Source organism: Entelurus aequoreus, linkage group LG24 (genome assembly GCF_033978785.1).
Source record: "Entelurus aequoreus isolate RoL-2023_Sb linkage group LG24, RoL_Eaeq_v1.1, whole genome shotgun sequence".
NCBI classification, from domain to species: Eukaryota; Metazoa; Chordata; class Actinopteri; order Syngnathiformes; family Syngnathidae; genus Entelurus; species Entelurus aequoreus.
In genome coordinates this window covers 29,697,995-29,710,482 of record NC_084754.1, presented here as the reverse complement: position 1 = coordinate 29,710,482, position 12,488 = coordinate 29,697,995, and the positions used below count along the sequence as shown (strand labels likewise).

Genomic DNA, 12,488 nt, shown 5'->3' with positions numbered 1-12,488 from the left:
CACTTAAACATTAAAAAACAACAAAAAACAACAACATTAAAACATCAAGATTTCATGGTAAAAAAAAAAACCCTGCAGCTCTGTTGCTTGAATTTTACCGCTAAAAACAGTGGTTTTGTTTTTACATTCCATTCCATTTATTCAATTTTTTTATATGCTGTAAAAAACCCATTGCTTTTACTGTAAAATTCTGGTGACTGAGCTGCCAGTTTTTAAAGTAAAATTTAAATATATATATATATATATATATATATATATATATATATATATATATATATATATATATATATATATATATATATATATATATTAGGGCTGCAACTAACGATTAATTTGATAATCGATTAATCTGTCGATTATTACTTCGATTAATTGATTAATAATCGGATACAAGAGACAAACTACATTTCTATCCTTTCCAGTATTTTATTTTAAAAAACAGCATACTGGCACCATACTTATTTTGATTATTGTTTCTCAGCTGTTTGTACATGTTGCAGTTTATAAATAAAGGTTTATAAAAAAAAAGAAAAGAAAATTGCCTCTGCGCATGCGCATAGCATAGATCCAACAAATCGATGACTAAATTAATCGCCAACTATTTGTATAATCGATTTTAATCGATTTAATCGATTAGTTGTTGCAGCCCTAATATATATATATATGCATGTGTATATACATATATATATATATATATATATATATATATATATATATATAATATATATATATATATATATATATATATATATATATATATATATCTATCTATCTATCTATCTATCTATCTATCTATCTATCTATCTATCTATCTATCTATCTATCTATCTATCTATCTATCTATCTATCTATCTATCTATCTATCTATCTATCTATCTATCTATCTATCTATCTATCTATCTATCTATCTATCTATCTATCTATCTATCTATCTATCTATCTATCTATCTATCTATCTATCTATCTATCTATCTATCTATATATATATATATATATACATACAGTCCCGATCAAAAGTTTAGATACACTTGTAAAGACCATAATGTCATGGCTGTCTTGAGTTTCCAATAATTTCTACAACTCTTATTTTTTTGTGATAGTGATTGGAGCACATACTTGTTGGTCACAAAAAACATTCATGAAGTTTGGGTTTTTTATGAATTTATTATGGCTCTACTGAAACTGTGACCACTGCAATAAGGCGCTTTTGGTAGCCATCCACAAGCTTCTTGCAAGCTTCTGGTTGAATGTTTGACCACTCCTATGAATCAATTTAAGTACGAGTATAAGTTGAAAAACTTATTCGGGTGTTACCATTTAGTGGTCAATTGTACGAAATATGTACTTCACTGTGCAACCTACTAATAAAAGTCTCAATCAATCAATCAATCAATCAATCAATCCTCTTGACAAAATTGGTTCAGCTAAATTTGTTGGTTTTCTGACATGGACTTGTTTCTTCAGCATTGTCCACACGTTTAAATCAGGACTTGGGGAAATCCATTCTAAAACCTTAATCCTAGTCTGAATTAGCCATTCCTTTACCACTTTTGACGTGTGTTTGGGGTCATTGTCCTGTTGGAACACCCAACTGCGCCCAAGACCCAACCTCCGGGCTGATGATTTTAGGTTGTCCTGAAGCATTTGGAGGTAAATTATTATTACTATATATACAAAATTATTATTACTTATCATACAAAAAGAAAAAGAGAGCTAGTTACTTGCACCAGGCAGAAAAATGCAAAAGCAGAAGAATACAGTACATAGGCAGAGTAATACATAGTTGCCCACCGCTACACCAAAGAAGGTTCTTTTTAGTTTACTGCTAAACTTTAACCTCCATTATGGTCTCTCAAGTATGAGACGGGTTATTATGAGGGCAGCCGTAAAAGAAAACGAAAGTGAAATTAGACATCATAGAATGCTCAGAATAGAAATCAACATCGACGACAAGCTGCTCAAACGTTGAGGCCATCATAACGGATGAAAATGGTATGCTCGAACATGTAAAACGATATTCTATGATGACATGGAGAGTAACAAATTTGCGGCATAGGGGTCTCATTTTTGACAACTCTTGTATTTATATTTTTGTATTACTGTATGTATTTTATATGTCCTTATGTTTTCTATTATGTCATGTCACATGATCTGTGCACAGATCATGGGCGGTACAGCTCGGTTGGTAGAGTGGCCGTGCCAGAAACTTGAGGGTTCCAGGTTCGATCCCGACTTCCGCCATCCTAGTCACTGCCGTTGTGTCTTTGGGCAAGACACTTTACCCACCTGCTCCCAGTGCCACCCACACTGGTTTAAATGTAACTTAGATATTGGGTTTCACTATGTAAAGCGCTTTGAGTCACTAGAGAAAAAGCGCTATATAAATATAATTCCCACACTTCACTTTACTTCACAGTGAGTGAATTAGGTGTTCATTTAGGTGTAATGCAGATATAATTTCTGACTTACAAAACGATAGTACATCATAGAACTCATTTGTAACCAGAGGACCACTTGTAGAAGATATATGATGTAACATTTTGAAAATAAATCTATTTTTTACTATCAGGTAAAATCAATAGAACATTGGAAAATGTCTCTATTAATACATTATGTTGGTTGGTTGAAATGTATGTATACAGTTTCAATATAACACACCACACATTTTAATTATTGTCTTTTTTTCTTTACAACATGCCCAAAAAGGAGTAGGAAGAAGCAAGCATGCTTTAATCCTACCCCCTTTTCCACATTATAACAATTACTAACACATATGTTCACTTCCTGTTCCTAAATTGTGCACAATTTACATCAATATGTTCGAAATACATCAGTTCTCCTCATAAATAGTTAAATCAGTTATGATTTACTAAATGAGATGGATAATATCTTATCTTGAATAAGTTTATGACATTTATCCCAAATCTTCTTCCTTGTACTTTGTAAATATTTGAAGTTTGAACAGCCTCTTAAACCGGATCATATTAGTACATTGTTTGAATTCTTTGCTTAATCCATTCCATAATGTAACTCCACATACTGATATGCTAAAGGTTTTAAGTGTTGTACGTGCATACATGTTTTAAATTAAATTTTTCTCTGAGGTTATGTTTCTCCTCTTTTGTTAAGAAGAAGTGTTGTACATTCTTGGTTAGCAGGTCATAGTTTGAATTGTGCATAATTTTAGCTGATTGCAAAAACACCGGATCATTGAATTTAAATAATTTTGATTGAATAAATAAAGGGTTTGTATGTTCTCTATATCCAACATTATGTAATGTTCTCACTGACCTTTTTATTTGAATTTCAGCTTGAAGCGAGATGGTCAATACAAAAAAACAGATTTAAACATGTATTATATAGACATATTACTACCTTTTCCACGAGATTGACATGCAATGTAACATTTCATGTTCCACTTGCATGTGTTAAAAACTAACTTTGTAGTTGCTCTTAGTAGATAATGCTCCAGATGGGTATTATGTTTAATCATATTTTACACCTGACTATATCGCACACTATCTGCTGTGCAGTTTTCCAGGAAAAGGCACTTAGTTACAGACAATAATCAAAGACTCGACTTGGTATCTCATTTCAAGTTTCTTTAATCGAGAGATTGGCTTCTTAGCGCCACTCTGAAACCACATTGTGGTGTTAAAAGCGAAGAAAAGGTAACCCTGGAATTCTGCATTCATTATTCATCAACAAGCTTACAGCTTAATGTTTTATTAATGTTGTGCCTTAAATGGTTTATTTGAATTAATTACCCTTTTTACTCATTTGAAATATATGTATGTAAAAAAACAAAAAACAATTTAGTGCACAAGTTTAAATTCATATTGAAACGTTCTGTAATTTACACAGGGTTAGAATGATTTGTGCAAATGTGCTCCCTGAATCCTTGCATATGTACTGTATCGTTTTCTCAATTGTATTAATGGTGCTTAAGGTTTCAAAATGTCTTTTAAACCTGACAAGGCCAAGCACAAATAACACACACACACACACACACACACACACACACACACACACACGCACACACACACACACACACACACACCAAAAAGTCCCATGTGGAGGACAATTAATAATTATTCCCATATCGGCTCCTCCCATCTTCTGTGTTATATGTTGTTTAATCACTAAAATAATATGAAAGGAGGGCATGGGGGCTTGGGTGGTGGGTGTTTCAGGTTACCATGGTGACCGAATTGAAAAGGTCAGTCATAGTTTATCTAATCAGCGATAGGGAATGGTTACTAATTACAGATAGGTACTAGCAGCACTCGTTCCATTCGGGCTCTGCCTTAAAACACTATCAGCAATCCACACCAGTGAGATATTAAAATAATCTATTCAGTCATCCCCCACACACACGTACACACTCACCCTTCAGTAAGGCCTGTCTACATGGCCCCAAAGACAACGGAGCAGACAGGGCCTGGCCAAGCCTGCGTGCTATTACTGATGTCAACAGATGGTCAGATACAGAGGCTACCATTAGATAATCTAGTCAACAGAGAGTCATTCTTAGACTGGAGGGGCATGTTCAAATTCAGTGGTGGAATAAATGGCACATCAGTAAAAAACTATTTTATTAGCTCTGCTAGGTTAGAAATCCTTTCCAAGCTATAAAACAATCATAAAATTACAAAAATACTTATTTACCACTAGTATTTCAACAATATAAAATATAAATAATAATGCTACCCTGAGAGGGATAAGCTGCAGAAACTGGATGGATGGATGGATGGATGTACAGGCCAAATACTGAATGGCGCCACAGAGTTGACACTCTCGCTTGTACTTTCCTTTTCTGTGCCGTGTTTTTCACATGATCAGAATGGCAATTGGGATACCGTATTTTCCCTGATCATAGGGCGCACCTGATTAAAAGGCGCACTGCCGATTAATGGTCTATTTTTGATCTTCTTTCATATATTAGGTGCACCAAAATACAGGGCGCATATTATTATTATTATAGGAGTCATATAATTATTAATTTTTTCTAAATGTAATACACTTCCTTGTGGTCTACATAACATGTAATGGTGGTTCTTTGGTCAAAATGTTGCATAGATGATGTTTTACAAATCCTCTTCAAGCCGCTTTCTGACAGTCGCTTCCGGATGCGCCGTTTTGTGGGCGGTCTTATTTACGTGGCTCACCTTCGGCAGCGTCTTTTCTCCGTCATATTTGTTGTAGCGGTGTAGCGTGCAAGGACGGGAGTGGAAGAAGTGTCAAATGATGGAGCTAACTGTTCTAATGACATTCAGACTTTACTTCAATCAATAACGGAGCAGCATCTCCTCATCCGTGGCTCACTAGTGCAATAACAACGGCAGAAATGTGTCCCGTGAAAAACTGTCCAGAACTCTCTAATAACTAAAGTTCCTTGGGTGAATAATGTAAACTCACTACACCGGTATGTTTTAGCACTTTCATGGCGAGTTTACTGACAGATATAAGTAGGAACTTTACACTACTTTATATTAGAAATGGCAACAGCGGAGGATGAATGTCACAGGACTGGAGTGGAAGAAGTGTCAAAAGATGGAGTTAACTGCCTTAATGACATTCGGACTTTACTTAAATCAATAACGCAGCAGCATATCCTCATCCGGAAACAACACCGGAAATCCATCCATCCATCCATCTTCTTCCGCTTATCCGAGGTCGGGTCGCGGGGGCAGCAGCCTAAGCAGGGAAGCCCAGACTTCCCTCTCCCCAGCCACTTCGTCCAGCTCTTCCCGGGGGAAGAGCTGGAGAGCCGGGAGACATAGTCTTCCCAACGTGTCCTGGGTCTTCCCCGTGGCCTCTTACCGGTTGGACGTGCCCTAAACACCTCCCTAGGGAGGCGTTCGGGTGGCATCCTGACCAGATGCCCGAACCACCTCATCTGGCTCCTCTCGATGTGGAGGAGCAGCGGCTTTACTTTGAGCTCCCCCCGGATGGCATAGCTTCTCACCCTATCTCTAAAGGAGAGCCCCACCACCCGGCGGAGGAAACTCATTTCGGCCGCTTGTACCCGTGATCTTGTCCTTTCGGTCATAACCCAAAGCTCATGACCATAGGTGAGGATGGGAACGTAGATCGACCGGTAAATTGAGAGCTTTGCCTTCCGGCTCAGCTCCTTCTTCACCACAACGGATCGATACAGCGTCCGCATTACTGAAGACGCCGCACCGATCCGCCTGTCGATCTCACGATCCACTCTTCCCTCACTCGTGAACAAGACTCCGAGGTATTTGAACTCCTCCACTTGGGGCAGGGTCTCCTCCGCAACCCGGAGATGGCACTCCACCCTTTTCCGGGCGAGAACCATGGACTCGGACTTGGAGGTGCTGATTCCCATCCCAGTCGCTTCACACTCAGCTGCGAACTGATCCAGTGAGAGCTGAAGATCCTGGCCAGATGAAGCCATCAGGACCACATCATCTGCAAAAAGCAGAGACCTAATCCTGCAGCCACCAAACCAGATCCCCTCAACGCCCTGACTGCGCCTAGAAATTCTGTCCATAAAAGTTATGAACAGCGGAAATGTGTCCCGTGAAAATCCGTCCGACCGGAACTCTAATAACTACATTTCCTTGGGTGAATAATGTAAACTCACTACACCGGTATGTTATAGAGCTTTCATGGCGAGTTTACTGACAGATATAAGTAAGAACTTTACACTACTTTATATTAGAAATGGCAACAGCAGAGGATGAATGTCACATAACAAGAAAATGGAGAGAAAGAATAAGCTTATCGACTACGGCGTCGGCGCAATTTATCAGGACTTATACAGATCCCAAATACAGATCAGCAGGTAAGATTACCAGAAGGTAAGAAAAGTTGTTTTTGCATAATAAAGAGAAACAAAACGCCAGATAATATGTCTTACCTTATACACACACACCATAATAATAATTGTATGTTTAATGCGCCCACAATCAATCCTTCAAGCGGCGTGGCTTCATAGCTTACCAAAGTCGTACTAAAACATTTTGATAGATTTTTGAGCGCTGTGTGTAATGTTCTATATTTTCAATGGAACATATAAAATGTTGGTGTTGTTTACTTGAGACATATCATAGTGCAGGGTACACTTATCTCTTATGTTTGACTGCCATCTACTCGTCACACCTATCATTACACCATGTACCAAATAAAATAGCTTTGAGGTGGGTAAGCTCAACCAAACTTATTCCTTACATTACACACACCGGGTTTTTTTTAATGTGCGCCTTATAGTACGGAAATTACGGTATTTGTATTCTAGGCGATTGAACCCAAAGTGGAGAACGCCTTTGCAAAAAATCTCCCTCATGATGTTTCCACATTGCCCGTTTGGCAGATCGCCGTTGACGGGTCTTTGTCGAGTATATTGAGGTACGTCCACACCGCAGACCTATGACCTCCACTCCAGACAAGTGCAAGGTTTCCTCCTTACGCCATCACAACATCGTGTTTCGGCAGCGATGTTTGATAACAGGTAAAAGCCTTTTTCGACCAAAATTGACCCAAAGTTGCATTTTCAGTGGCCGAAATTTGGTGCATGGCTACTTAATTCCCTAAAATATACATGCAAATGTATACAGGTGAAACAAAAGCAACCCCTCCTTCCCCCCAAAAAAGTTTATATTTTGCAGCAGAAACCACAATAGTGCAAACACAATGACACTATTTTAGTGCAATTCAACTGCAATCATGTTTTTTTTTCAGGTGTCTGACAAACACTTTTTTGGATTCATACAGAAAACACAACATCTCATATCTCTCAAATGGATTAAATCTATTAGAAACATAACACAAATACATATTTAGCATTTGAAGGTGGCTGTGCACGTTTGTGGTGCTGCTCGTTAGAGCTGCACCATTTATCGACATTGAATTGACATTGAGGTTTTCATTAGTGTGATAAATAACCGCAGGAGGTACAGGGTTTTTGTTCTCCACCGTCACCGGTATTTGAGTGACATACAATATATAGTGACAATGCACTTTTTTGGCAGAAAAAAAATAGTATAATAATATTGTTATGGCTATTTAAGAGCCATATTATTTTTATTTGAGTGTTCACAGATATGTTTATCTTTTTCCGTTTTAAGTTGTAGAAGTTTTTTTTTTTTAATGAAAAAAAAAAGTGTGTTCTGTGTCTCCTTATGTGACGTCACGCAAATTATCGATCGATCCCTCTATAAAGAGAGCAAAGCCTGTAGGTTGAACGTGCACAACTTAATGTCTTAGTTGCTCAGACAGTGATGTGTTTACACACGTTTAGATTGTGGAATGTTGTTTCTTAATGGAGAAAGACGTTAATGTCTCTTGTTTTCATGTTAACATTCAAACTACCTAGCAGAAGCGTCTCTAGTAAATGAGCAGTGTCACCGGTCTGTAAGTTTATCAAAGTTTTATCAATCACGGTTTTATGATCATTTTGATTTGAAACAGTAATACTACCAATTGGAAATTTTACAGTGGTTTATGGGAATACCTAGAGATGTCCGATATTGGCTTTTTTACCGATATCCGATATTCCGATATTGTCCAACTCTTAATTACCGATACCGATATCAACCGATACCGATATATATAGTCGTGGAATTAACACATTATTATGCCTAATTTTGTTGTGATGCCCCGCTGGATGCATTAAACAATGTAACAAGGTTTTCCAAAATAAATCAACTCAAGTTATGGAAAAAAATGCCAACATGGCACTGCCATATTTATTATTGAAGTCACAAAGTGCATTATTTTTTTTAACATGTCTCAAAACAGCAGCTTGGAATTTGGGACATGCTCTCTCTGAGAGAGACCATGAGGAGGTTGAGGTGGGCGGGGTTGAGGTGGAGGGCGGGGGGTAGTGGGTAGCGGGGGGTGTATATTGTAGTGTCCCGGAAGAGTTAGTGCTGCAAGGGATTCTGGGTATTTGTTCTGTTGTGTGTGTATGTTGTGTTACGGTGCGGATGTTCTCCCGACATGTGTTTGTCATTCTTGTTTGGTGTGGGTTCACAGTGTGGCGCATTATTGTAACAGTGTTAAAGTTGTTTATACGGACACCCTCAGTGTGACCTGTATGTCTTTTGACCAAGTATGCGTTGCATTCACATGTGTGTGAAAAGCCGTAGATATTATGTGACTGGGACGGCACACAAAGGCAGTGCCTTTAAGGTTTATTGGCGCTCTGTACCTCTCCCTACGTCCGTGTACACAGCTGCGTTTTAAAAAGTCATAAATTATTCTTTTTGATACCAATAATTATGAAACCGATACCGATAATTTCGATATTACATTTTAAAGCATTTATCTGCCGATAATATCGGCAGTCCGATATTATTGGACATCCCTAGTAATACCTTTTTATTGTTGTATCCCTATTATGGAGTTTTAAATTACTCACAATACAGCAGGGATGTCAAACTCATTTTAGATCGGGGGCCAAATCGAGTAAAACTACTCCCAAGTGGGCCGGACTGTTAAAATCACAGCACGATAACTTAAAAATAAAGACAACTTCAGATTGTTTTCTTTGTTTAAAAATAGAACACGCACATTCTGAAATTGAACAAATCCTAATGTTGTTTTTTTACACTTACATATTGAGGTATTCTATCTTTATTTGTCGTTAGTTATACTTTCTGAATAAATTATGTGATAATGTTCATCAGTCAACTCATTGGTGTTCATTTTCAATCTATCAAGATAAAAAAAATTATGTCTTAATCAAATTGCAGTATGTTATTTATGTAGTTTGATCATTTTCCTCGACTGACATACTAACGTCATGTGGTTTATTTTGTACATATGTAGCATCATCTACAAATAATTGCGATTGCGACATCCAGCGGACACATTTAGAGCAGCTGTTTTTTCCATTCAAAAATTTCAGGTTAACTTTTATACTTAGCAAACTCATCCCGCGGGCCGGATACAACCTTTTCACAGGCCTGATCTGGCCTTCTGGCCGTACGTTTGACACCCCTGCCATACAGCCATTATCGTCTGTATTGGTTGGACTTCTGTAAAGAGAGCATCTTCATTGTCTGTATAAAAATGTTCTAAAATATATTACTGCTCTAATGATACAATATATTTGAATAATTGTCATCCTTGCAAAAGTTTGTGCGTATGTTTTTATAATATAAGAAACAACTTATGGTACATAGCGCAACAAACAATATTTGAAGAAAAACTCACATGTCATCTTAGTGTGTATAAGACAGCGAATAAACACATATTATCTACTCTTGTGTGTTTTGCGCAAATAAAGAAGGAAGTATTTTCCTGTGTGGCTACCTGCCTGTGGTGTGTGGCTGATCTTGTCTCTGCACCTTTCCATTTATCATCTATGACATTTGGCTGTACCCCTCCCTATCCAAGCATCATCTGAGTAAAGCACATTTTTCCCATCAAAAATCGTGTTGTGACTTTAGCATCATGAAGGGGTTTAGAGACACGGGACTGCTGATACTTTCTTAGACGAGGCATGGATGGAAGTGAGCGCATCTTTTGTGTTTTATTCGTTGTCCGTGTGTTAAAGTAATCCTTCATGACTCATAGTTTTGTGTGCATTTGTGTGTGTTTTAATCTGTAGAGTAATTATGGATGCTTTGTGCTTAGACACACACACTCGCACACACGCGCGCGCACACAAACACACACACACAAACTTAACGTGGATGTTATCAGGACAGCAAGGACTCCAGTGATGCCCTGCCTCTTGAAAATAACTCCTTTCTTTGCTGCTGCCAGCCATGCATTGGGTTATATTTAACCAGCTATCTCCTTTACATCCCGTCTTCATGCTCCACGGGGCTATCACACCAACACTGCTGCCACCATCTCACTTCATTTATATTTTTATTTTAAGCTTTGTGACAGGAGGCAGAGATAACCGATGCAAAGCCAAGTTGTGAGTGCATGGTGCTCCCCAACTCTTTCTGCTCCATATCCTACTAGAAGACAAGTCCCCTCCATCTTTTGATATCTCTTACTCCCTTGTTTTAAGTTTGCTCTTCTCTGCCTTTTATGTTCATGACTTAAAATAACCATTCTCTCATATAGCTCATTTAAAGCGTGTGTAATAAGGCAAATTAAGAGTACAGTATAGTACATCAACTTACAAGTTTATTTCGTATTGTAAAGGAGCTCTTAAATCAAAACTCTTCATCATTTCATATTAAAATTAATTTTAACATCCCTTTTAAAAAAGAAAAACTAACTTTTACGGGTGAACTTCCCAAAAAATGTATATTGGGCAAATGGTGTTTATTCCAGCAATTACATATACAAGGTTAAACCAATATATGACGTAGGCACATAACCTGCAACTCAAGATGCTTTTGATATAATTTTGATTATTTTTGCTTAGAGCTTATGAAAACCTTAAATTTAAAATTCCAAAAACATTTGGCTTTTCAAAAGCTTTAAGCAATGATCATCAAAATTATAAGAATTATAGCTTGACATATCTCATGTTACATGTAATGAGTTTATATCATACAAACCCCGTTTCCATATGAGTTGGAAAATTGTGTTAGATGTAAATATGAACAGAATACAATGATTTGCAAATCCTTTTCAAGCCATATTCAATTGAATGCACTACAAAGACAAGATATTTGATGTTCAAACTCAAAACATTTTTTTTTTTTTGCAAATACTAATTAACTTAGAATTTCATGGCTGCAACACGTGTCTGAGTAGTTGGGAAAGGGCATGTTCACCACTGTGTTACATGGCCTTTGCTTTTAACAATACTCAGTAAACGTTTGGGAACTGAGGAGACACATTTTTTAAGCTTCTCAGGTGGAATTCTTTCCCATTCTTGCTTGATGTACAGCTTAAGTTGTTCAACAGTCCGGGGATCTCCGTTGTGGTAGTTTAGGCTTCATAATATGCCACACATTTTCAATGGGAGACAGGTCTGGACTACAGGCAGGCCAGTCTAGTACCCGCACTCTTTTACTATGAAGCCACATTGATGTAACACGTGGCTTGGCATTGTCTTGCTGAAATAAGCAGGGGCGTCCATGGTAACGTTGCTTGGATGGCAACATATGTTGCTCCAAAACCTGTATGTACCTTTCAGCATTAATGGCGCCTTCACAGATGTGTAAGTTACCCATGTCTTGGGCACTAATACACCCCCATACCATCACACATGCTGGCTTTTACACTTTGCGCCTATAACAATCCGGATGATTCTTTTCCTCTTTGGTCCGGAGGACACGACGTCCACAGTTTCCAAAAACAATTTGAAATGTGGACTCGTCAGACCACAGAACACTTTTCCACTTTGTATCAGTCCATTTTAGATGAGCTCAGGCCCAGCGAAGCCGACGGCGTTTCTGGGTGTTGTTGATAAATGGTTTTCGCCTTGCATAGGAGAGTTTTAACTTGCACTTACAGATGTAGCGACCAACTGTAGTTACTGACAGTGGGTTTCTGAAGTGTTCCTGAGCCCATGTGGTGATATCCTTTACACACTGATGTCG

The 12,488-nt window shown here is 37.9% G+C and overlaps 1 protein-coding gene across 3 annotated transcripts in view; it reads left to right on the top strand.

Moving 5' to 3' along the window:
• Nucleotides 1-12,488, top strand: part of zfpm1 (zinc finger protein, FOG family member 1) — a 221,046-nt gene that overhangs the window by 55,109 nt on the left and 153,449 nt on the right. The window contains exon 1 of one of the 3 annotated variants that reach the window (XM_062035963.1): nucleotides 7,359-7,480. The exons of the other annotated variants lie outside the window; for them this stretch is intronic. Coding sequence (XP_061891947.1) covers nucleotides 7,399-7,480 — 82 coding nt within the window. The 5' untranslated portion in view covers nucleotides 7,359-7,398. Of the gene's footprint in view, nucleotides 1-7,358; nucleotides 7,481-12,488 lie in introns of those variants that run through there. 3 annotated transcript variants of the gene reach the window in all.